Source organism: Melospiza georgiana, chromosome 2 (genome assembly GCF_028018845.1).
Source record: "Melospiza georgiana isolate bMelGeo1 chromosome 2, bMelGeo1.pri, whole genome shotgun sequence".
Lineage (NCBI taxonomy): Eukaryota > Metazoa > Chordata > Aves > Passeriformes > Passerellidae > Melospiza > Melospiza georgiana.
In genome coordinates, this window is record NC_080431.1 from 20,235,092 (window position 1) to 20,262,469 (window position 27,378).

A 27,378-nucleotide genomic window follows, 5' to 3' on the forward strand; every position below is an offset into this window, starting at 1 on the left:
GAGTTTGTAACAAGCACTAAATGGAGTTAAGTAATGCCTGGTGCTACTCTGGAGGTACTGCTGCAGTGTCTCAGCCCACTGAAGGCATGGTTTCAAGCACAAACCACTGAAGGCATGTGCCAGGCTTTTGACACAACCTTACTGTGTCCCTTGGTCTCTCCCCAGCACGCCGGTGCTTTGGCTGGGCCAGCACTGCAAACCTGTGCTTGCCCAGGTTAAACAAAACCCACCTGGTTCACAGCACTGCCTTGGGAACAATCCTGAGCACAGCCGTGGCACAGAGAGGACCAACTGGAGGGGTCAGGAGCCCTCACATGTTACTGCTGACATCAGACTTCACAAAACCACACCCTGAGTCCTCTACAATGCATTTGTGAGGGGTCAAACACACACCCAGCACATACCCAAATGAGCTGGAGGACAGCCTTTTCTCAGATATGCTGTCTTTATTCCTGCAATAAAATGGGTCTCTGCCCACACATTCCTCATGTCCTGTCGATCCCAAAAATCTCATCTCCTGCATCTCCCCCTCACCTGTCTTAGCACTTACGCTTTTTCTGCCTTCCCTCTGACTCCATGGGCCCTGCCCTCAGCAAACAAAGCTCCTGCCATGCCTGCTGATCTGGCTCTGGTCCAACTCAGACTCAAGGCTCAGCTTTGGGCAGCAGCTCTTCTCCTTTTGTTCTGCTAAAGGCAGCAGCAACCTCCCCACACCCTTGGCCTAACCCTCTTCTATTTCAAGCCACTACATTCCAGATCAACAGGCATCACTTCTTTAAAACTTATTTTATGTAATACCCATAGGATAATTACTTGTTCCATCTATAATCCAGGGTCACTGGGCCTTGACCGGGTCAGCGCAGGCTCCATCAGGAAGGCTTCCTCTGGCAGTGAGCAGCCACTGGCTCAAAATACATGGAACACGCTCTGTGACTGCCAAGAGGGGACTGGTAAGGGTGGGAGAACATGATGGAAAGAAATGTGCATAAGAGTGCATCTTTGGGATTTCCAGTGCTCCACCCAAGATACATTTTGTGCCCTGTCGTCCATCCCTAACTCTAAGTACGAAAATCGCTATTTTAAGCCAGTTATCTCTGATATGAAGCCCCTGCCTCAGCAGCATCATAAAGAAGGCTGCACAGAACTCACACCAGAGTGGCCTATTTTCAGCACCTACCCCACTGGGTTAAAGCCAACCTGGCTGTACAAACACTTTGCTGTGGTTAAAGCCCTGAATGCAGTGTGGACAAACCCTCCAGCAGCCACAGCCACACAGGCCTGGGACCTGCTTCCAGTGGGACCTCCATAGTGCCAAGCAGCAGCCATTAAACAGTAACAAAGCACAGGCCTGCACAAAGCTCTCCGGAAGCTTTGGGACCCTGAGCTCATGGAGGAGAAGTTTAGACCCATGGGCAGTGTACTGATTGCTGTGCCCTGAACACAGGCAGGTCTGTGGGGTCTCACCAAGGACAGACTGAGGCAGCAAGTACAGCTTAGCCAATTAGAATTCCAAAAACAATATCAAATCTTGCTGACTAAGTTCTGCTGTTGCCATGGGTGATGCCTACACCAAACAAAAACCAGTAACCAAAAGGCCCTCAATTAAAACAGAAGAACTTACAAATAGGAAGTTCATAATCTCAACTAAAGTTTTTTGTTTGTTTTAGAAACAGGAAACAATTTTATGGCAAAAGTTGAAAAAGAAATTGAAATAATCACTTTGCTCTCAAAAATCTTTTACTATTTTCTGACAAAACAGTTGTTTTTAGCAAGTCAAAATTATGAGTTTTCAAAGCTCCTTGTATCTCTTAAGAAACATTATTTCTAGGCCATTAAGGATGTGCTAATGACCTGCAGAGTGATGCTGGACCTCTGACCCACTGTCCTATGACCCAGGCACTGGCCAGGCTTCTATCTCTGTGAGCTGATCCACACAATATATTAAATACTCCTTCTGCCAGTTTAATTATAACCTTAGTGAATGAACATTTCTCATGAACTACTGTCTATTCTCCACAGCCCTGGAGCCTGCTAGTTAGATTGATACCTAAGTAGAAGGCATTATCATATTTTCTGCAGCCTGCGTTACAAAATTTATTTTTTCATTATCTGATTTAATTTAAAAAATGTAAAAAGCGGAAGGGCTGATCTAACTCTTTTGAGAGTCATCATCCGGTGCAAAGAGATGGAAGAGCTCAAACAGCTGTTGCAAAAATCCTGAAACCCTTTATTTGTCTCAGAGTAGTAACTTCTATAGGACTCAAGAATGAACAGCAAAAGGAATTTGACTTGTTTTTGTTTTTATTTTGGTTCCTTCTTGCCCTAACAAATGCAAATTCGTTAAAAATATTATTTTAAAAAATCTAAATAAACTATTGCTATGAACACTTCCATTTCAAAGTACGCTGGTTCGATGCAGTTTGAATTGGTTCCCTGCTGTCCTCCTTGGATTTGCTCCAAGTCTGTTTATTTTATTTACTGTTAAAGCTATTTTGTTCTAACTGCTGGCCAATTTTTCTCTCTTCTCCCTTTTAAATTAATTGCTACATTTGGATGTTTACACACTAACTTTTCCAGGAAAAACAGATTCACATACACCAAATAAAAGCAGATCAGAAGTAAGCTTTAATCCCTTAAATCTATAGAACAGTTGATGATTCTGCAACAGAGTTACAGAGCATAGCTTTGTGGCAGGGAAACTATGAATATTTCTGCACCACCATAACTGGAAAGACCTACACCTGAAAAACCTAACTTGAAGTTAAATTAATTCCTAAATCAGAAAATTAAATATTAGGTTGAACGCACCTACAGTCCTTATGTTGTAGTACTTAGAATTGCTTTCAATTCCTTTAACAGCTGCTTGTACCTAGAGATGATCATCAGCTAGCTGGTGCCATGTGGAAAACAAATGGTAGGAAGTTGTTTCTTTATTTCTTTGGTGAGGAATTGAATGCTCTTAAAAAAACCCCACAACCAATTAAAAAATACCACGAAAACAAGTGATAAAGCAATATAAGGAAAAACAAGTGAAACACGAAAAACCGAGTTCCCTCTTCACATCCTCAGTTTGAGAATGAAATGATAATTTTATCATTTATAAATGGCAAGGTTGTGAAAAACAGTTCCCTCTGAAAATCTTTTACTGATCCTGTAACTTATTTCAAATTTTCCCTTTCATTCCATTTCTGTTTGCCAATGTCCTTTCTTCAAAAAGATATTCTCACACACTCACTCTTCAAACTATTCCAGGCTCTTTGAGCTCCCAACAGTGAGCCTGTCCTGGGGCTCCCCAACTCGTTCCATTTGTTTTCCCTAACTTCTCCTCTTACTCTTATCACCCAGCCAAAAAACTCAAAGTTATGGCTCAAAGATCTACGGTCAGGCTGGAAAGAGCCATCTGGGAGGGTTAATTCCTTTTTCTATCCCTTCTGTTTCATTTGGATATAAGCAAATACCATTCTCTTCCCTATGTAATGTTCATGTTCCAAAATCAATATTACACAGGTCACAAATATGAATTGGTTTCATTGATCTTCAACTACAGCTCTAATAAGATTTCTGTTCTTCCATTTAAAATAAGCCACTAGGATATTTCCTTATGCCGGTTTTCAAAGAAAAACTTTCTCCTCATGTCTGCTGTACTTACCAATCACTGCATGTCACAGAACATGACCAATGTTCACTTTTTAAACAGTTGCCACATTTCATTGCTTCTATCCAACAGCTGCAGGATTAAAACCCCAGGAAAACATGGGACACTGAATGCTACAAAATTAGCAGCTCAAAAAACATACAAACTCTGAACCTCTGCCTCCTCCTTCTATTGTCATTATTGCTAGACAAAGAACAGAGAAGCTAAATATGATCTCAAAAACTGACAAATCCAGTCTCATCTACAATCCTCAGAATCATTTTAATAGGCCTAAAATCATCAGTATCATCTTAAAACTATACTCTGCAACTCTGTTTAGGATGGGTTACTGTAACCTGAATGCTGTAACACTACCAGCAGAAGGTAACCAATACTTCCTAATGAATAACTGCTCCTGAAATCATCCAAAAACTTGCATAGCTCACTCACTAACATAGGCTGAGAAAAATAACACCTTCTCTGCTTCATGAGAAGACCTCATAGGACTACAAAGCCCTGGTGTTTGCCTGATCACCAGTTTCACAGCCACCTGCAGAGGACTGCAAGGGGCCCACAAATTCTGACAGAAGCTCCCTTTGAAGTTTAAGGGTGTCTGCAGCAAAGGCTCTGCTCAGAAGCTGGAGGTGACACACTACTGCTTCCTGTTAGCTGCAGTACTAGTTAGCACACTTGTTTCCTGGTGTGAACCTGAACAAAACAACCCTCTCCCATTCAAATTCGCTTCTGTACTCAGTGAAATCTGAGGTCTTCAAAGCATTACAATCACCCACCCAACCAAGACCACCAGTATCAGCCAAGACCTGTTTGTCTTGGGTTAGAAGCTACACAAAGAGACCAAAAATCTGACTGCTGAAGAGCCTGTAATCCAAAAAGTGGCTCCACAGAGACTGCATAGGTTAAATCTGCCTTTTTTTTCATTGTTTTGTTACTTAAATGAGACAAACTGCAGGTTTCATTAACCTAGCAGCCTGCAACAGAAAGAAGAACTAGCTAGCAGTATTTCTAATAAGGCATGTACCGAGTTCTTTTAGATCTCCAAAATAAGGTGACATTACCTAGGTATAACACAGTTGGCAAAAACATTATCAGTAGGGAACTGTGCCTGTTACATAAACTATGGGCTTAAATGGTTCAAACAAGTTTATGGTTCTAATAATAGTATTTCGTAATTAATGAAGATAATCAGCCTCCTAGCTACCTTACAGAGTTCATCTCAGGTTATTCTCCTCTATGGTAGCATCCTCTAGATCTAAGTGTTACTGAGGAAAATATTTTTGGCTAAAGAAATCTAGCTGTGAGATAAACATGTGGCAAGTTAAATCTAGAGAAATATTGTTAAATCTTGCAACTACTAACACTTGAAATGCAAAAACATGACAGTCTCATCAAGTGAATACCGAATAATACAAACCTTCATCTATGCAAGGACAGCTTTTCATAGTTCAGTAACAAGAGCAAAATTGAAATCTAAGGAAAACTTTTATGCAGACCAATTTTTGTAACTATGGTGATGGAAGGCTACAGAAAAAACTCTAAAACAGGTCAAAAATCAGGCACAGGATTAGGAGCATGACTCACAGTTTTATCTATGGACCTTTCTAGAAAGGAATAACCCCTGCATTCCTAGCATTAAAGGTGAGTTAGCAACACAGCGTAGTGGGAAGTGCTGGTCTGGTGGTCAGATGAGCAAACCAGGGAGCTGACAGCTTGGCTCTGCTCAGCCTGTTCTCTCTAATCAAGACCATCTGCTCAGTTTGTGAAGACACTCCTGGTGACTTTAAGCCTCAGCATGAACAACCTCTGTAGTCACATGTGTGAAATACAGCAACTGTCAGAAATTCATTAGTCATTGCTAAACTCTTTTATTCCATACATAATAAGTTTGAAATAGATTTTTACGATCCTTTTCTCAATGCTTGCAATTATGCCCATTCACTTATTGTATCATTTGTGGCACTCCAGGGAAAAAACTAGCAATCCCCAGTGTTTTATAATTCACATACATAAACACACTATATGATGGAATGATACATAAAGATTAGGGCAGATGAAAGTTTGAGATGCAGTAAATTATTTCTTTAAACCTAATAAAAACTAAAACCCACATGCAGTACTAACACAGATGTATTTACGTGCATAACTGCAGTTTTCTCATAGCTAAAAAAAGGCTCAAATACAGGGTTTGCAAGACCAGATAAAGAGTACAAAAAGAAGGAAAAACGCTAAGTTCCTCAATTCAGTGCCTTTTTTTTACCTGCAGGTGTGCAAAAAACTTGCTGTGATATGAACTGAATAATTCTTTTGTTATCCCACTTAGTGTTATATGCAAGAAATAGTTTGAAGAGCACATTCTGAATGAATCTTTTGTACTCCAAAGCAATGATTTCCATCCACAATGCAGGCAAAAAGTTTGAAACTGGTTTGAATGCAAGGATTTAGTGTTATGATGTCACATTAAATAAAAAGGTTACTGTGTTCTTTGAAGGTAGTTCGTTTACTCCAGAGATAGAGGCAGACTCTTAAGAGCCAAAAAACCAAGCTGTAGCATAGTGGTCACTGTGACATATCATGTCCTGAGAAATGGGTAAGCATTTTTGTATTTTAAGTAATGTATTCATTTTCAAACTCTCCTTCTGGCACTTTCTCAAGAGATGAAAGGAAAAATTGATAGCTACTGTCTCAGGATAAATCATAATGCAGCCTCTAGATCTGAAAGTGAGCTTCTACCTGCTGGACCGACATGCCAAAAATCCACCACATCCAGTATGCCTCTATCTGACAGGATGCTGATAGAAAAAGAATGTTGGGAAAAAAAGGAATTACTGTAATTTAATGGTTACCATAATCCTCCAGTGGCTTTCTTCATTTTACAAGACTGTGAGTCTCACATCAGTCTTTTCTTCTGTTGACTAAACAAACTTGATTCCTCTCAGCCTCTGTAAATCAGTCATGATTTCTAAATTCCTATTTTTCTTCCTATCTTCCTCTAGTTTATTTTAATTTAATCTCTAACTTTTTTCCTGTTCTCTTGAGGTTTATTTGCATTTGCCTTTGTTTAGATTATAATTAAGCAGAAATAGGAATTCAATGACACACAGCTTCAAAGAAAGGGTAGTTCGATAGCTATCACGGTTTTTGCAGAGCAAATTCATCAAGGAGAGGTGCCTGAAATTTAATCAGACAATACTGTCTTCAGATAAAAATATCTGGGACTGTTGAAAAGTTGTATTTTGTCAATTTTCTCAATGTTATGTATGACATAAGATTAAAATCTGTCATCTTTTCAAAATCACAGCCAAAGGATAATTAAATTTTAGTGCTTTAACTGTGAATTCTCTGGCCTCAGCACACATGAAAGTCCTTTCAGCTGAATTTTAAATCTGAACTTTCAGAATGACATGAACCGTAATCAGCATTACTCAGATCCCTCTGATGCCATCAAGGCTCAATTTACAGGGCATACTGACCCTCTCTGCTGTATATAACAACCTTAACAACTAGATATAATAACAACTTTACCTTATTACAAACTAAATTATCTAAGTAGATCAAAAATACTTTTAAATGGAATTTTACCTGATAAAGAAACAATGTAATTTTAAAATTAAAAGTAGAACAGAACTGACCACTGCAAAGATTCTGTTTGAAAACAGATCAAATCAATGACCAAATTTTTAATCACCTAGAATTATTTTATCATGTAGTGCTTTAAATTTGAGGATTGCATGAGAAACACATGAAAAGCCAAATGGAAACCTGAAATATTTTACTTGATTGTCCACAAATTTAAAAAAAACCCTGGATAATACAGACCACAGCTGTTAAATTTCAGTGTAAATGTCACTGCATTTCACTGACAGACCAATTCTCACAAGGAGGGAGGATATTGGTTGGTAATGCTGAAGCCCTGCTCGTTTCTTTAAGGGTGACAAGACAGGGAGTCTGTTAAGTGCCGTGCTTGCTAACCCATGCACGGGGGTTACAAACCTGCGGGCTGAGCACCACTTACCGAAGATTCACTGTCTCTAACAAGGAAATCTCCTTCCACTCCCCTCTCGTTCAGGGCACATTCTGCTTGGTGCCGGGTAACGTTCCCGTAATACCACTCTCTTCCAGCAAATCGTCCGGTAGAAGATGGTCCCGTGTAGCTTATCTGAGGTGGATGGGAAGTGTTCATGGAAGGACCATCACTAATGATTACTACATAGTTTTTAGGAACAAGACCGATTTGACCTCTGGAATTTTTACATTTCCACCATTCTGGGTCATTTTCTGGCTTTTCAATTACTTCCATCGTTTCCCCTTTTTCAAAATTGAGCTCTTCATCTGTGACCGAGCTGAATGGGTACAGTGTCTGAACGATGTGGAGTACTTTGGTGCCCTGGCCGTTACTCATGGAAGCGCCTTTCCTAAGGCTGAGGAAGCTGGGTGAATCTGCAGTTGCCTCCTCAACCTCCTCTACCACATAGTTCGAGGGGAACCAGCCGATCTGTCCATTGTAGCTCCCTCTCCACCAGCCGTCGCTGCACTTCTCCATGACAATCACTCGGGACCCTTTAACGAGGGACAGCTCATCCTCCCTCTCGGCAACGTAGGCAAATTTCACGTAGGCGGGAATGTTCAGATCGTAAATCCGGTCGGCGCTGCTGCCGTTGGAAGGGTACTCTGCGTCTGTGCTGGGAGTGGGGGAGGCGTCTCTCGCACTCGTCTTTCTCTTGGTTTTTCCCAAGCCTAGTAAAGACAGAAATGTAAAGTGGTCACTTGGAATGCTTGTGCCCAGACTGCAAAAGCTGGATGTGGTGACATGTTGTACCCTCACTTCAACAACACTGCTAAATGGAGATCTCTAATACTACATAGTCAGGAAATAGCAACACCTTTAAGAGATTCTTGTTAACATCCAGCTGATGCACCATTAGGTAAAGAGCAATTTGTGTTATAATGATTTCTATTCTCTTCTCGGAAGAAGCAGAGTTTAAGCACACTTAAACACAGTTATTTCTTCACTGGGAGAACAGCTAATCACTGAAACTGATTCTCAGCTTGCTCTTCTCTATCTTTAAATTCCAGCCAAATGACCATGCCTTTTAATTTTGGAGATGACTTCAATTTGGCTCAAACAAAAATTGAAAGAAAACCTGCAAAAATTAATGAGCACAGAAGTAAAAGCCTAAGTTTCTCTGCAGACTGTATTGCTCTCTTTGCTCTAGCAGTACCCAGGCAGGCACTGCTGCAATTCCTTCGAACTGCAATCCCCCTTCCAAAACCCACACCTCTTTCACCTACATTTCATCACACACTGTAACAACAGAAATCTGCTGGTGAGGAAGACCATTTGCATGTATTACCCTATAATCCATAAATTCTGGTGTCCTGTCATGGCTTTAATTATAGTGTTGAATACAATGTACAGAAGAAACAACAATAACATTGAACACAGTATTTTTTTTTTTAATTAGAGAAACCATACTAATGTCTGTTTAAAAACAGAAAAACTGCACAACACAATTGGTACACTTGGTGTACTTTTCAAACTTTTGCAGCAACCCCTCCTTAAGCTTATATATAAACAAAATAATAAAGTGAACAAGTAGCCCTGTCTTGTGAAATTCACTTAAAGAATTTCTGAGAAACAAAAGATTATGACGCAGTATAGCACAACCAAGCAAAATGTCATGCAAGGGACAGAAAGCAAAACCTTCACAGAAATAAGAGCATTTGTACTTTTCTCCCTAGTCACAGAGCCTGGGCAGAAGGTGAGAGATTTATTTGAGACACAAGAGCACACATGCTGATTATAGAATACTTAATGGAGAGAAAATAAAGGTACTTTGTTTCTTCAAATAATCTGAAATAAGGACATGCATGCTACTTCATTTTTAACTATTCAAGCCTATTCAATCCAGCCATTCCACTGCCAAAAACTGTGTTTTAATTTATTTAGATATATATATATATATATATGTACTAGCATATACAATGGGCATCTTCAGCAAAGCTGTTTGCTCACCACAGAACTTCATGCTTATTTCACAGTTATCTGTGCAGCACGGAGTAACAGTGCACACATAACCATGCAGGGATCACTGTCTAGAAGGGTTAAAAATACATTAGTTAATATGTGGTCTTATGGTCTCAGAAGATGGCAGAAAATTCTGATGATCCTAAAGTGGTTTCCTGACCTTCCCCAGCAGGGCCTTGTTTCCTGCTGTAGCCTGCTACATCCTATTGTCATTCTAACTACATCACACCAGCCAAGAGCCAGCGGCTGCGCTTTCAGGCAAAATGAGGGAGGCAGCTTATTGTACTAGGGGACACAATCACAGGAAAAGAGTGTACAAGCAAGTACTAATCAGAAGCTGGTCAGGCTCTGATCTCTGCCAAGACTGGAAATTTTCATCACTTTAGAGATCATTTTTAACCAAAAAGACAAGGATGTTTCAGAACTAATGAGCATTAAATTACAGTGATATAAACAAACACAACTTAAAGGTCGTTCTGTTAAGAAAAGAGGGAAATTACTTTTATAAATTCATGGAAAACAAGCAACTTTATTTCAATAGATTCTCTCTACATAAAGCCCTCCACTGAGACTAAACCTTCCAGATTAAAAACTTAGGCTTTTATCAGCTCACTAATGAAGATACAGAGTCCACTTCTTGGAATTACAGCAAAAGAACTAAGGAAAAAAGCAGTAGATGGTGAGGCAGCTGGCCTACCTAGTTGAAACATAGAGCACAGAGATAACTGTGAGAAATGTAGATGTAGAGTGGCAGGAAAATGCCACAAACGTAAGTATCTAGAGAAAAAAACTGTTTACAAACAGGTAAAAATCCAGAATTTCTCAAAAACCCTTCTGAAATCTGATAAAGGTATCTAAACATTTAGGAAAAAGTTATCATTCAAGCACAGGCTTCCACTTGGAGTTGCTGAAGTTCCCTCTTTTTTCACAGACCTTCCAATAGTGCATCTGACATTTCAAATATTGCTTCCTATCATGACCATTAAACATAAATCATAACAAATTTGGGAAAATAATAAAAAAAAAAAGAAACATAGTAAAGTTTCTAATTTTTATCAATAAAGACAACTGGAGTTCTTTGGTTTGAGCTTAACATTTCATGTGAACAAACTTTTTAAGGCTGACAGCATGGTAATGATTAACATTTTGCAATAGCAGCAATGTGCACCAAAGGCTTTCCAGTTGGTTTGACCAAAGGAACAAACTATGCAGAGACTCATCTGTAGTCAGGCACGCAAAGGGCATGCACATTATCTAAGAACAATTTTTAATGTGAGATTGCAACATTCATAACTGTGTCCATGACTGAAGAGGAAACAAGTTGTTCCATGAGCAGAACATGGAAATCTGTTCCTGTTTTGCACTTTGTACCTCCTGCTGAGCTATTCCTCCTCTTCCTCTCCCTTCTCCTGCAGGATTCACAGTAAGTCTCCCGACTGTATGACTGCTTTCACGTCCCCAGGTCCTTCTCATATCTCTGGGTCCCCACTGCCATCTCCAAAATGCCCTCAAAGCATACTCCATCTCCCCTGGTGCTGCCCTCCTCCCTACCTTTGTTGGGCTGGCCAGCCGAGCACAGTGCCTGGCACCCCCCTGCCTCTCAGCCCTGCCTGGACTCAAAGAGCTGGGGGTGCTCCGGCTTCTCCTCCAGTGAGGGACACCAGCAATGACTCTCCCAGGCACAGACTGGGAGAAAACTAGTTAGTTTATCTCTGCCAGTCTGTCAAGTTTGCCTAAAATTGGCTGAGTTATCAAGGATGGACAGATGGACGGACTATGACAGCTGACTGTGACAGCATGACTAATGTAAGCTTCATTTCCTTAGGAAAGTCTAAAAATACAGTTTAGTGGGATGGCTCACCACAGCTAAGCAAGAATAAAGTCAGGCCAATTATAAACTTTGTATATGCATCTAAAAGAAAAAACACAACTCCATTAAAAAAAGAAAAGTACAATCTACACAAGTCATCTCTAGAAGAGTAAACACTACCATTCTACTAACAGAAATGCTCACTTACTACTGTTTGTAAGGGGATGCCTGTTCTTATGTCTGAATGGAATGAAACACATATAAAGGATTTAATGGAAAATGAAACATTGACACACTTTGGGAGTCTCACGTAGAAAAGCTGAATATACTGGCAATTGTAGTCATAGTTTTGGTGTATTTTATTGTCTTTGTGACAACCTATGAAAACCTATCTACTGATCTATCTACCTATCTGCTACAACTGTGCTTCTCCTCTTCTGACTCACTGGGTACAGTTCATCTGTAACCTGTAACCATCTACAATCCTTTGTAACACAAACAGTTGTCATAAGGAGTAATCTAAAGCAAGAGGTTAGCTTTCAAGTGAAAGGAAAAGTGGGGAAGGAAAAGAAGCATTGCAAAGCAGCAGAAAGCCTGTTTTGCTACTGCAATTTGTAGGAAGCAACACTATTCACACTCTACAGTAATCCACAGTAAATTACTTCACTTGCACTCTTATAAATACATTCCCAAGTCACGTGAGCTGGTATAATTCTTAGGATACACTACTAAGACAAAAAAAGAGAATCAACTTGTTAGCAGTATTTCTGGAGAAGGGATCCACTGCAAATGCTCCTTCTCTCCACAGTGAAAGAAATCCTCTGGGCCCATGGTGAGTCCTAGGGAAACTCAGAAACGTGCCTGTTGCATCACTACATGCTGTCTTCCTTTCCTAGCTCAGCTGTGGCTCTAAAGAATAGCTTGTTTTTTGAGCAGCAGGCTGAAGACCAGTTTCCTATGAATTTTCTTCCTGTCACTTAAGTTTCCATTGTGCAAGCACCCCTTCATTACCAGCTTGTCCCTGAGACAGTCTTTCCATTGTACCTAAAAGGTCCTTGAGCCTGCATCTCCAATTCCCTCTCCCCACAGCGTTCCCAGCCGTCCCACCTCATCCTCCTTAGACTTCCCTAGGAAATGTCTTGAGCTCCCCCCAAGCCCCAGAGCTCCAAGTGGTGAAATTTCCCTGTGGCCCATCTCCTCTGGCCCGATGCTGGGCAGTGCTGGCTCCCCTGCCCCTGTGTGAATCTCCTGCCATGCTGGCCACACCGCTGGGCCAAAGCTGGGCTGCCTGTCAGCACAGATGCCCCAACTGCCCAGGTGCTCCTGCCGAAAACAAAAGAGTTTCTCTCTCTCTTCTGCCTTCAGTGATGGCACTGAAACAAGGCTGCAGAGCTACAACCTCTCTGAAAACTGGTTCGTAGGATAAACAAGTTTAACTATATTTAAAACATGATCTTAAATCATACCTTATCAAACACATATATAACACTTGCATAGAAAGGGATTCTTGCCACTAGTATAAGTTTGTATTCCATTTGCTAATCATGATTTAATATTCCACACTACCTTTACTAGGAAAAGCCTATTTACAAAAGAACACCTTCCTAATTCTACAAAGACTTATTTGACAAGTCTTTCCACGTTCCTGCAAGCTGGTATCCTTGTCTGAGACTGATGAACAACCACATTTTGCATTTTAACTGCATTTGATCATCCCCAGAGATGAAAGAACATCTCCACAGGCTTATCCACACTCACTGTTATTAACTTCTGCCTAAGAACAACATGAACCAAACATTAAAGGTATTTGCAGTCAAATTCTCTAGGATCCCCTTCCCAAGACTGCCCACTAAATTTGTAAAATCTTGTATGTAGCTTAACTTTAGACTAAATACAGTTGCAATTTTTTTTGAAGGAATTTTAAGTTGATTTGATACCTGACTTTTTCTAAAGTTGATCTGCTATTACTGTCTTTTGATTTGATATTACTGCCTTTTCCATTTTTCCCTGTTCTGTATACAAAAAGCATTATTCAGTACCAAATGAGAATTTCTGAGAAATTGATCTGAGAAATTGTCTCTGATTTTAATACATCATTTTAATATACAAATGATGAGAAAAGATATTTTTTTGCAGCTTACCTGCATATCAAATCAAAATCAAAGGACAAAAAACCAAAAAAACCCTTTCAGAAAAACATTGCAATATGACAAAAATATTGCTTTGAGAAATTGTGAGATACCAAATTTCCAAAGCAGAATTCCTCCATTCAGAACTCAGTGAAAAAAAGACCAAATACTACTAAATACAACAGATACAACTCCTTAAGAATCCTCCAAAAGTCACTTTTAAACTATAGAATACCCTGCAAAACCAACAAAACTGTCTCAATACAACTGAGTTTTGAAAACTACTTTCTCTTTAAGGGACTAGAGTTCTATTAAATGGTGTTCTTCAATTATCTTCTATCAATGTTGGAGAAGCCAGTTTTAAGTCTAAATATGCAGCTGGAAATATAAAAATGGAGGTTGCTGAGTAAAGCTGTTAGTTCTCCCCATGGCAATTAGAAAGACAACTATTTTTGCATTTTCATCTATTGCTGTATTTACATATCTTAATAGATTTTTTATCATTACACGTTGGAAATTATTTTTCTATAATGTATTTTACCCTAATGTTTGAAATTAGTTTTTGATCAGTTATTATATATTAATACAAAGCTGTAAGTTGGCAAAAGGTAACTTGAGCAAGAAAAGAGTCAAAGAGATAGCCTGAAATAATACTGCATCAAATCAATAGCTTGAATTAATAGCGCATCAAATAGTGCATCAAACAGGTACTCTTTTTCACAGTCTATTTACAAACACAACAAGCTCGTCTCAAAAAATTAAAATATGCTGTATCATCTAATAAAGCCACAAAAACTGGTAATAGAGCTGAAAAGGACACATGTACATGCACAACTCTCACATAGGCTGTCAAAGCATGGGCTTTAAATTTAAACTTCACATGATTGTTTTAAAATTCATTTATGGAAAAAATAATTTAAAAAAAAGATCTTTCATGGGAAATATGAATTAACCAGTAACTCAGTTTTTCAAAATATTACTGACCATTACTATCTGAATTTAAAAAAACCCAAAAAACAAAACAAAACCAACAACAACAAAAAAGCAAATGCAACAAAACCCCCCAAAACAAAAAAGCAATTACTTGTAAAATTCTTCATACTAATTTAAATGCATTTTAACTTAGCCACCCTCACTCTAGAGTAAAATGCTTTTAACAGTACCACTTGCTTTATAGCTATAAAACACCCCCAAAGAATCCCATAAAATTATAGAAGCCGGACAAAGAACAAGAGCACAGTACAATTTTAATGGAAATATTTTCATTTTACCCATTTTTTAATAGCAATGGGTTTTGTTATTTACAATTCAAACTGAAACAAAGCACTCCAGAGTGCTGAAAAATTTAACCTTATTATAATATCTGAAAACAACTTCCATTAAAGAGCTGAAAGATTCAAGATAAACAAATTTCAGGCTGATAAATTTGAGGAAGTCAAATCAACTAGGAGAACTCCCAGTATAAATAACCAGAGAAAAAAAATTTAACATAATTGCTGCTAATTTCAGAGTTCTATAAAAAGTTAAGAAATAAATTTCAGCTGATATTTATATAATTTTTAGTATCCCTAAACATTAAATCCCATTTTACAGAACAGCTCTCCTTATTTTAAAAATCTTCAAAGTCAAGGCAACCAGAAATTTTCATTCAATTTCCTAATCTAGTATTTTCTGTTAGATGTAACAGAAACAACCAAATTTCTCAAAATTAATTTTTAACTTAGAAGCAATATTTCTCCAACACTTTTAGGCATTTTTTAAGATAACTAAAACTATTTTTCTTGTGTATTCTAACAAAACTGAAATTCCATCTAACTTCACACAGATGCACTTAAAAACAATGATCCTTTCTTGTTTAACAAATAAGTTATTCATCTCTGAATATTACAGTAATGAATTATATTGCATATTTATGCATACATTTAATAAGAGTGCAAAGTGTACAGTGTCTGTTTTGAAATAAACTAAAAATTGCATTAAGAAAGAGGCAATTAACTTTTCAGGAAATTCTTCAGGAAAATGCAATGCAATGTAAATTAAGTAATTCATCCACTCAATATAGAGCTAAACACAACTTCTTGTCAACTGGAACATTCAAATCAGACATTCATGTAGTTTTGTTATTTATCATTACTTTTATAATTTCAAATTAACTAGTCTTTGCTTCTTTATTACTAAGGAATTCAGCAAACCAAAGTTTCTTCTGTTACACAGAAAGAAAAACCAAACATTTCTGCACATTTTCAGACTGCAACCTCCCACTTCTTCTTCTCCCCCTCCACGTCCAGTTTCCAAGAAAATGTTCAAAGGCTAAGATCCATATGGGATAGTCAGTGTTTTAGAAGAAACATATCCATCAACAGCACTCTTTAAAGGACACTGCTATAAATTCCAGAAACCTTCAACTGCATCTGTAATACCGAAATAAAGCTTTACAGTTCAATTAATGACTTTTTGTATCTTCTCTAAGAAGCTCAATTGAAAAAAAGGCTCACTAGAACAAATCAGAAAATGGAAACTCTTCTCTAAATGTCAAAGTGAAACTCTGACATTTCAACAACCAGGCTGCTTTATCACTGCTTTTCAAATACACAAAAAAGTTTTCCATGCATCAAACACTATTCAGTCAGGAGGCTTCTGCAAAGAAATCAACTCAACAACTATTTTGAGAACAACTACTGCATTAATTCCTGTAATTTTCACTGTGCTACACATGCCTATTTGTGATTAGGAAAGGTACACTCAAATTCCAAGATCAGCTTTTTCTGTACCCAAAGCTTCATAGAACAAAAGCTTAAAATTATAAAGATGTAATATAGGGACATATGTGAACAGAGACAAACGCACAGTCTGCAGGCTTACATAAACTGCCTCAGTGGCAAGGTGAAGTGGAAGATTCATTAGGCAAATTTTAATGGTCTTAGGGTTTAAAATCCTCTATATAACAGGAAAACAGCAGGCTTGGTCTCAAATGGAAGGCATATAAAATGAATGGGGTTTCTCAAGACCTACCAATTTCCCTCTACATATTTAAATTGAAACTTGCTTGCTTTAAATAGGCAGTCCCTGCTTTCAAACACAAAAACATTTCCACCTAATTTTTAATCTTATAAATGATGCTATCTTGACTTTGAAAGATGTTCTGATAAGAGAATATATGCACAAACACCTTAAATCTAAGGCAGCCCGGTAATTGTAAGAACATATCTATAAAGTGCTTGGAGAAGGCACAGTAGTCATGTAGGACTTCCCTTTGCTTTCTGTTCCCTTGGTGTAGAGAAGAAAAGCAACACTGTTTTGCCCCTCCTTCACAAACAATAACAGAGGATATTGACAAAATAAAACACTCATAGGCATGAGATGCTCCACCTCAATCCATACTCCTGTCCCTCAGGAAGTATATCACAGCTTCTGTTCCCTCTCCCCTTCCAGCACTTGGTGGAAAGATGATTTATGTTTAGGTATCTCACATTTATATGAAGTGAAAGAAGTGCACATGACAGCTCAGGATACAAATTTGACTTCCTAACACTAATCCACCTAATTAGAAGAAATTGGGGGAAAAAAATACAGCAAGGTACAAAGTAGACTATCCTGAATGCAGGATGTCAACTCTCCAATTTAAAGACCCTTCCAAATAACCAAGATGGAATGATTCTATTTTAGATACATGCAACTATAGTTCTAACTTAGTCATTTCACTTCTTGTACGCTCAAATTTACTCTCTATTCTATATCTGAAAAGCAAAGATATAACAGATAGAGGCTGAAGTTTGGATCACCAAGCCTAAACCTGAACAGAGAAACTACAAAGCAGCTATTATACAGCACCTCTACTCAAAGAAATGCTTTAGAAGACAATGATTCAAATACTGACTAAAGAGCAGTATCTCAGCATCAAAAAGCCCAAGACAGTCCCTCCTGAAAGTACAACAGTCATCTACCCTTCGAGTTTACAGTGTTTTACTCCAGTTGACACATACCAACACCAAGCAGGATGTAAAGCCTTACTAATTCTACCATAAGGCCACAGTGCCCATGTTATACCATACTAAGGTTTCCCAACATTAAATAAGTGTTACAAGAAAATACAAGATGTTTATTACATTTTCTCTGTAAAAATCTCAAAATTCCTCAGAAGCCTGTCATCGATACTGCAGTTTTCTCACAAACTCCTTTTAGGAAGGGGAAAGCAAACTAAGTATTACCTTTTCTGTACTGACTTCCTCTCTGAATTTCAATGCACATAGTTTCGTTAATCAAGGGCTCTCAGGCTATTTGCAATTACATACACAAAATCAGGCTTCTCCATCTCTGAAGGGGAAGTAACAGGATGAAATGGCTCACTTAAGAAAACAACCCACCTCCTCTGGGGTTTAGTGCTCACAGCTAAAACACAAAACCCCAGGATTCACACACAAACCAGAACAATTTCTTCTGTACATTTAAAAACTCAGTAGCTATAGAGGAATAATTAAGTAATACATTTATCTTCTGTTCTGGAGAACAATTTCCTGAATAAACAATTGAAAAAATATCTTACAGGTTGGTTAGGAAAGCGGTAGAGCCCATATACAAGAAGAATGACCTTTCCACCACATCAAAATACATTTTTCCTTTCTGTTTTCTTTCACCTTCCGTGTCCTTTAATTTACAAAATTCCAAAGACTGGAAACAGGCATTATGGCAATGACTGCATACAATTTAGACAGTCTACAGCCTAATTCCTAAATCAATTTCTAGTGCAAAATACAGCTACAAATAGTCATCTATTAGAAAGAGCAACCTTAAATGTCCACCTGTCCAAGCTGACCATCCATTAAGAGAGGTGTCTGTCCAAATGAACTTGCTGTAATCACAAAAATAACTTGTCAGTAAACAATCACATTCACCACTGAAGCAGCTCTCAAAAAAAGCCATCTGCGCTGGAACTTTTCTCCTTAAAACAAGAGAGATGGGCATTCTCTCCAGCACTGCAGCTTTGTGCTTTATCTACATACACTCCACGCATGTCAATTCCTGTTTTATGGACAGACTCCACAAAACAAAACACTTTTGAGACTCAGAAAATGGAAGGAAACCTTTCCTTACACATTCTAAGACAAACCCTAGTTTTCTTTTAGTGTGAATGCTAATTTACAAATTCTATTTGCATGGTATGAGAACGTGCCATGGTCTTTGAAAAACCTGAGAAACAGAAAGCAATGGAACCCAAGTGGAAACACGTAGAGAAAAAGAAACAATATTTAAAATATACCCTGAAATATTAAACCTCAAGACACCACAAGGACACACGCACCCAAAAAAAGAGATCCATCCAGTAAAACCAAAGAATTACTTAAGGTTGCATATTGAAGGAAATAGCCACATCTGAAGGAGAAGAATTCCCCAATGATTCTAAGGTGGGAGAAGGAACAGCCACTGTCACCTATGTATTGAAAAATCTCTTGTCATTTGAGTCACTGTAATTCCTTGGAAAATGGTGTCCCTCAGAGCATATACAGAGGCTATTGACTTTTGCCAGTTACCTTAGCTTGGTCTTTTTTAGAAGGGTGACCCAGCTTCACCCACCAAACAAGGCACACAATACCTCTAATGCCTCAGCTACTGTCATCTGTTTCTGCTCTCTGCTTCCACCTTCACGTGCTAGGACATGAAGCCAAAGGGGATGGCAGTATGCAGAGCACACACATACATGTATCCCTATAAACATGTGCTTATGGAAAAAGCCCAGCCCAGGCAGATAGGTACAATGCAGTGACCCTCACTGCAGCCCCAGTTCTGCTGCCTCAGCCAACTTCAGTTCTCCCAGGAACCTGAGGGAAATGAAGACAGAGGGGAACACTGTGCAATGAATCCAGTACAAGACAGTACTTGGGAAAAACCCACACTCTATTTCTACTGGTTCAGAAGAAGAGACATAATTAGCAGAATGCTTTAAGTATTTTATTCTACGTAAAAAACGAAACATCAAAAGAGTTGAGGGTTCAGACATAAACTTTTAATGCTAAGAAAGTAAGACTGCCTCCACAGCTGGAACAGGGCATAGGAGGAGCTACAGGCAATGGAGTCACTCTCTTTAATAGCGAACTGTGAAACTACCTTGGGAGCTAATTTTTGGGCTTGCTCTAAGGCCAGACATTACAGGTTGAAACATAACTGGCTCAGAAAGGGGCAAAACCAAGGGTCTGCCAAGGTGACAATTGAGGGAAATAATACCAAAGACATCAGTACACACAGCCACAGTAAGTTAAGGTGATCCTTTTATCTTTTCACATATAATTATGAATAAAATAAAGGCTCGTTCTTTGATCTGTAAATGCCAATGTACCTCCAAGCACACACAGACATTCTGCATGGGAAAGGGGGAAAAAGTATGCCTATTAGATAAAACTTCTAATACAATGAACAAATGTATTTACTCAATATAGGCTAAAAATAGGAGGATTTATTTATGCCTTCAGCCTTGCAACATTTTACGGCAACCGTCACAGCAGAAAAATCTGCTGAAAGGTAGAACACATCTTGGTTTCCATTATATTTTTCTTTGCTATTTTTGAAGCAGCACATCCTTTAAATGATCTATCCCAATAAATAATCTACCCCAATAAAGCTAAAACTTCAACAGAATACAATACATACAATTGTAAACTGAGAAAAGAAAACTTCTGAATCATTACAAGCCAGCACTGCAAGAAGCTTCAGGTTCTGCATTCACTGCTGCATTTGGCTTTTCACTTTGGAGCAAATAAAGGGCCTGCTGCATACATCCAGCAGAGAAACTCTTATCAAGCAATAAAAGAAGCATTATTCTGTACCATGAGTTCTCCAGAATATTCACCTTAATGCTTTGCTTTCAGCTCTTTAAAAGGCATGAAGTTTGTGTTCAATTTTCATTGGGGATTTTTGTTGTGGTTTTGTTTGTTTGTTGGTTTTTCATTAGTCTGCTCTGCAACTTCAGATTTTTCCTTCTCAAGCAGATGTTTCTTTAGAAATTACAACACAGTATCTTTTAGAAACTCTCATTTCAGTTCCACCAAGCAGAGACTTGGATTCTTTTAATGTTTCTTTCAGTGGATGCAGTTGATATGCATATCAAAATTAGTTAAATGTTTGTGGGTGTACAACAGGTCCAAAACCATAAATTCATGAGTTTGTTTTGCATTTTAAAGAAATATTTAAACATTTTATAGTAACACTAATTCAAAATTAATGTATTTTTTTGCAATTACATATCTAATTGATAGTCAGAAGACAGAGCCTAGCCTGTCATCAGTGTTCTTATGTCATTTTCCATATGCAAAACTATTGCTATTGGGTATGTCTCCATACCTTCAAAGATCATCAATAAATTGAAAATGACTACTTTAATCAAGTCTACATTATAATGATGATTGTGAGGCAGATATATTTCCAGAAACAGCAAAGTATTTCAATTACATATTATACAAATCATCTGCTACCACTCCAGTGGCATCAGCACTGCCAGCACCTATCTCCACATGCTCTAGATGGGAATCTAGAAGAAATCTCTTCCCTGTGCCTAAAATCATTGTGAACATCTCCCATTCCTCCCTTCTCAGCAATCTATGTAACCACAATCATCTATTATTATTGTGAACATGGAAGAAATGTTCCGGCTTATTTTTCCCCGAAACTAAAGACACCACACCTAAAAGGAATTCCCATCACTTCTCTCACTACCACAAAACCATGTTCTCCTCAATTTCATCACTGGTGAAGAGTCACCACGGTTGCCACACTGTCTCACAAACAAACATGCTTATCCTGAGCAACACTACTACAAAGCAGGATGAAGCACAGCAGAGAAAGTGCTTCTGTTCAACAAAATCAACCATGAAATGAGCTATTCTAGGATTCTAGGAAATTGAGCAAGAATTTGTGCTGTATATAAACACTTCCACTACTTCCTCTCCCTGAATTTGAACCTAAAGTCCTGTGTGCCAACTCCTTTAAAGAGCAAAAAGAGATGACTTACTTTCATCGAATCCTCCAAGAAGCACAACAGACATGCCACTACTGTCATGCCCACAAGCTAGAAAGCTTCAAAACAGCAATAAGAGACACAGAAAAAATACTTTTATTTTTACTGAATTCTTACAAGGGAATTGATTTTATCACCAATTTCAGCTAGAGATGTTGGGCTAAACAAAAACTTCATACAATTCCTTCTTAGGAATTTTTATATGCGATAAATAATTTGACAAGTAGATATATACTTGAAGAAGTTATTTCTTTTTTAAAATCAACTTTATTAATGGTTGTGAATGGAAAGACTAGCATTCCTTACAGGTCTGTGACAAGGAAGGCCAAAAACATTGTAAGCTTGGGAGTTCTAGAGAGATTAAAATAACTGTTTGTCTTATAAGGTTGACCTGTTTTTATTAATATGAGTTGCATAAGGCTTAAGAGGCTGTGCTATACAACAATACACTTATTACACAGTGATACCATATTTATTTTTATTTCCATAATTCTTTCATTCTGTAGCAAATTTTATGCCCTTAGGGCGTCCATAGAAGACTGTAATTGGAAATAACTAATTAAGAATGAATAGAAATATTTTCAAACTGGTACTTGGGTCTATTACAAATTTAATGTGTTTTCTGTAATCTTGCAGATGAGGCTCAGACAGGTCACTGATACAGAAACAAATTAATCAAGCAAATGGTACTGAAGACTCAACTTAGTGCTCTGACTGTGCCAAAAAATACTGTGCATACTTCTTATGATTACACACTTTTAAAAATTAAGTGTGGAAGAACTGGAAAATATTCAGCTAAAACAGGCAACGTTAAGAGTCATAAGTAATTTTCACCAATGAAAGACTTTAGTAATCAAATTTCAGTACTTAAAACAAGATTTAGAAGCTATCTGATGAATGTCAAAATACCACCTTATACAGTTAAATCTGCCACACATATCATATCAGAGCTCCCAAAATTGGATCACTAAGATATTTTTAAAAGTCCTCAAAATCAAACCAAAAAAGGGGAAAAAAATAAAGGCCAATAACACACACACACCAGAACTTAAAGGTTGATAACTTAACTGGAGAATGAGATTTCATAACCATGTTATACAGAACTATGATGGTAATTGTTTACATCTGAGTTAAAATATTTATATGTAAAGCGGAAGTTCACCAAGCCTCTTAGCCAACATTAATGAGGAACTGTTTTTCCATTGCTAAAAAACCATTGCATTTAAAAATGAGCAATTCCTCATTTCTGCTTGTTACAGTGACTCTGCAAACAAAAAAGGGCTAACTTCCCTGTCAATTTCCAAATAAGCACGGAGAAAATAGCACTAAGTAGCCCTCAAATGAGAAAATATGAAGTTATAAACTTGAAAAAACCCTAACATTTTCATAACAATAACTGGGAGAGGAGAGAGATATAAAACTGTTGATTCCTGAAAGCACCAGTATATATGGCATTCAGGGACTCCTGCAGATGTACAGAGGGACCCAGATAGACACACACCACAGGGGTTGACAAACACAGGAAATACTTCTGGATGCTCATAACACTTGTGAAATAACCTGCTAGGAACACTGATGCAAGCAAGAACTGGCTTCTCTACATTATGTCTCACTTGGCAATTCTTACTTTCCAAATCTGGTACACTGAGTGAAAAGTTACTGAAAAGTTTTGCAGACTTCCAGAACCCTTTATTGGGTTCCAGAAGCCCAATAAAGGAGCCATTTAAAAAGACTCTCCTGCAACTCAAACATGTCTGTGAAATGTTATCAAGGTTACTGTCACTTGCCATCACTACCAAAGCTCATCTGTTTCTATTGTTTTTACAGATCTGCAAATACCTCTTCTGTATTCTTGGTGTCCAATCTCCTTTTCAATACACATTTTATTAAACCTTTTTCTTTTGCACTGCATCTGTTCAAAAACCCACATCAAGAGCAGAGCAGAAGTGTCCTCAAGGTTTCTTACGTAGTTGCTCACTAAAGGGAACAAGACCAGAAACCTGCAAGAATAGCCTGTATGCAGTGCTGGTTGTGAAGCAAAAGCAGCAAAACCAGCAAAAACATTCAGAAAATCACGGATTCCCATGAAAATGGCACCCTGCTGTGGGATCACACGCTTCAGTCACTAATGGCACGCTGCTGCCTGGGGAGTTGTGCTGCTGCCAGGAAAATGACTTGCAAAGGGATGGAAAAAATGTAGAAGTTTTATTTTGAGTACACAAACAACTGACTTCTCAATTATTATGGCTTCCTTGAGATAAGGTTTCTGTTTGGCATGACAGAGACGAGCCAGCAGGCATAGATCATCTTTGCTGCAGACGGGGAAACCCGCGGAGTTGCACTCAGAGGCAGCTCTGGGGGTGGTGCTGGCAAACACCCACTCCAACCAAATGCATACGGGAATTCCTTTCCAACCCCCAGCACATGGGAAGAATTATATTACAGAAAATTACAGTTTAAAAGATGCATGCTGGAGGTCTCTTGCTTAGTAAGACTTATTCAAAATGTATAGAAAATACCCTCCCTGCAAAAGAAATACTGTAAAAGGAAACTATTTTAAGCTTCATTATAATGAATGAAGATGAAATTTTAATCACAGGCATAGAAGCTGGCTTTTGCCTTAAGAATAGTTATAATTACCAGATTTCATTCAATATGAGCAAACAGAAGACATCAATTTGAAATGGCCAAATTACCATTAACGTTTTACTTGCAGTATCACTCAGTCAAGACAAAAAAGGGAATGAGAAGATGAATCATTTAAAATACTCAATTGGTGGCCTATACACTGTATTTCCATAATTAAAACTAGGCCATTGTAGCTGAGTATTCATTAGACCTCACTCAAGAAAGAGATTTAAGAAGACACAAGTAGTATATATCAAACAGAAAAATGACAAAACCAGACATCCATCAATCAAAGAATTACAAGACTCAAAGTTTCTCCAAGTAATTTAAGGAAAGTTAAAAGCCACAGAAATTTCCTGATGTCAGGACTAAAAGAAGATACAACAGAATAGAGCAAGCCCCTAGAAAGGCAAAGTGAATGGTGTAGAAAAGGCTATTGTTTTGTGAAAAGGCATAGGATGATACTAAAGTATCTCTTCAGAAAGTACTGGGGGTCATATGAGATTTTGGGTGAGCTGTTTTTTAGTCCACAAGGAACTGATTTAAAGAACATATGCTAAACAAGCATTAATCAGTGTTTTAACAAGCATCCAACACATTTAGGAGAGCTTCTCCGAACACATTTTAATTAATTTTTTTTTAATGCCAAAATAAAATGGAAGTTCAAGAAAGCCTTAAGACATTGCTAAGAATGGGCTGATATTTTAAAACATCAAGCTGCCTATTCTAGGTAACCATATGTCCATCAACCTTCCCATCAACCCTGAGCCAAAAAACTGTAAAGCTGATAGGACTCTATTAATAAAATATTCAAGGGTTGAGATATAATTAATGACAGTCAACAGTTCAGGAAAAATTAGTTTTTAGCATCAAATAGGCATGACTTAATTCACTGATGAGATTATAAGCTTTTGTGTACAAGACACCAACATAACTGCTGGCATAAAGTTTCATTAGAAAACAGACTGCCAAAGATGAACAACTATTCAGATGATGCATCTTCAACAGCAAACAAGGGGAACTATTAATTAAATAGTTATAGCTCCTACAGGGTCTGCCACAATTTGAGCTATGGCTGGCACTTTTCATATTTATTGAATATAAAAATATAATTCAAGCACCAGTAATTACGGTGGATAAGCACAAGAGTGGCAGATAGCTACAGGTAATCACATACACAACACACTATGACATCATTTGCATGATAACGATGCTTTCAGATGAATTCTTTTTAACACAAGGAAATGTAATCTATTAAGAAAGAGGCAGGGGAAAGTGCATCTCCATGGGAACAACCATTTGCTTGAGTGACACAAGCACGAAAAGGGGGGGGTGTAGGTATGTCACAGGAAGCAGCTATGAGTCTGCTGTTTCTCTCCTGAGGTTTCACAAGATTCATGATTAATTATTGACAGACTATTAAGTGACATTTTGTTGGGGTTTTTCTTTAAGTTCAGTACCTGATATTTTGGCAGTAGCTTCAAGATCAAAGTCGGAAACAGATTTGCTTTAAGGACTAATACTCATGACCACCATTCCCAACTGGGTAGGTGGGTTAGGAGGTATTTTAATGAGAATTTTCTTGTGATCCTTGGAGAGGCAGACATGGTGATACATTAGACATATTTGTATAAAGAGAACTTAAGAACTTGCTTCACTGGGTGAAGCAAAACTTTCAAAAGCTGTTTCACTAGAGGAAGTGTCAGTCTTGCAATTTGCAAGCCTTTGTTTAAAATGAAGGAGTGCATTTTTGATGGCCTCTCAAAACAATGGATCCTCTAAGGAAGGACACATGCTCTGCTTGTTCTGAATGGGAAATTACTGTACAGCAAGACAGGAAAGGCTTAAATACTATAGTTTAGTTGAGGACACCGATTCAGGAAAAGTAAAAAATGTTGTACAGATACACGGTACACAGCACATACATGTTTCATTATGGTAAGTTCACAGCAGCTAAACTTTTAAAAAAGAATACTCTTAAGCACCAGCCCCTTAGGGTGATAGATATTAAGAATATTCTGAATCCATTTGTGATTAAGGTATGCCTTAGGCAGTTTCACACTGTCACAGGGTATATGAACTTAAAAGAGCATGAGAGGTGCTTCACACTCTGGATGCTCACCAGGTAAGTGTGGTCACAGCACACAAAGACCAGGCCCCATCATAAGGCACTTTCTGCCTCAGCTGAACAAATACACAGAGAAAACCATTAGAAAGGGAACAAGGAATGTTGTCTGTCTGTTTTGAAGCACTGTTACTTGTCATAACAGTACTTCAGAACTTAAAAACCCATGCAGGTGTGCACAAAGGGCTGAGGCTTGGGAGGTGTGACACCTAGGGATGGTTCAGCCATGAAACTACCAAGCTTTTTTCTCACAGCTTTTCATCACTCGCCTCTAGAATGAGGGGAAGCACCCTGCACCATGCAGTTTTGCTAAGACTGAAAATAAACACACACACAGGCTAGGACACACCTCTATTCCTTCACTTAAAGAGATTTCTGTTGGACATAAATAAAAATGTGTTTGCATCAAGCAAATATTGCCCCCATTTTACATGAACACTTGAAATATTATTACAAAGGACTGCAATCCTTTCCTAAGGTACCTTTCAGACAAAATACATACATTATATTTATGTTTTAAACAACATAAATCTATATAAAAGGAGCTTAATGTCACAACTGGGACTTTAATCTTTGAAAAGGCATAATCACATTTCCTGGCACTATAATCAGTATGTTCTAAGAGTATCTGTAGAAAGGACAGTGGTTCTAAATGTTACCATGGTAAATTTTATGATAACCTTGTTTGCCTGCCACCCATCCTCTAGTCCCCAATTTCCATGTGCTTTATGGCAACTCAGTAGTGGAAGACATGGTAATGAAGGAATGCCTAAGAAACAAAGCCTGTTAGAAGCAACACTGGCAAAGGATTATCCTGCATAAGCTATTGCCATGTTATTTTTAAGTGAACCTTTTAACTTTCTAGTAAATCCAATCCCTGAATCCTAATTTTTCTATTGAAGAGTCATTTTGTACAGCAGTCTGCAACTGAATAAATTTTCTCTATATATAAGACTTCATAAAACACAGGCAAAAAGCCAAAACAAAAGTAAAAGAAAACCCCT

At 38.0% G+C, this 27,378-nt stretch overlaps 1 protein-coding gene across 3 annotated transcripts in view; it reads right to left on the bottom strand.

Annotated features, from left to right (window-relative positions):
- The window catches only part of NCK2 (NCK adaptor protein 2), an 86,216-nt gene that overhangs the window by 4,782 nt on the left and 54,056 nt on the right, over window positions 1–27,378 (bottom strand). For all 3 annotated transcript variants that reach the window (XM_058019023.1, XM_058019021.1, XM_058019022.1), the window contains one exon: window positions 7,665–8,386. In XM_058019023.1, coding sequence (XP_057875006.1) covers window positions 7,665–8,386 — 722 coding nt within the window. The remainder of the gene's footprint in view (window positions 1–7,664; window positions 8,387–27,378) is intronic.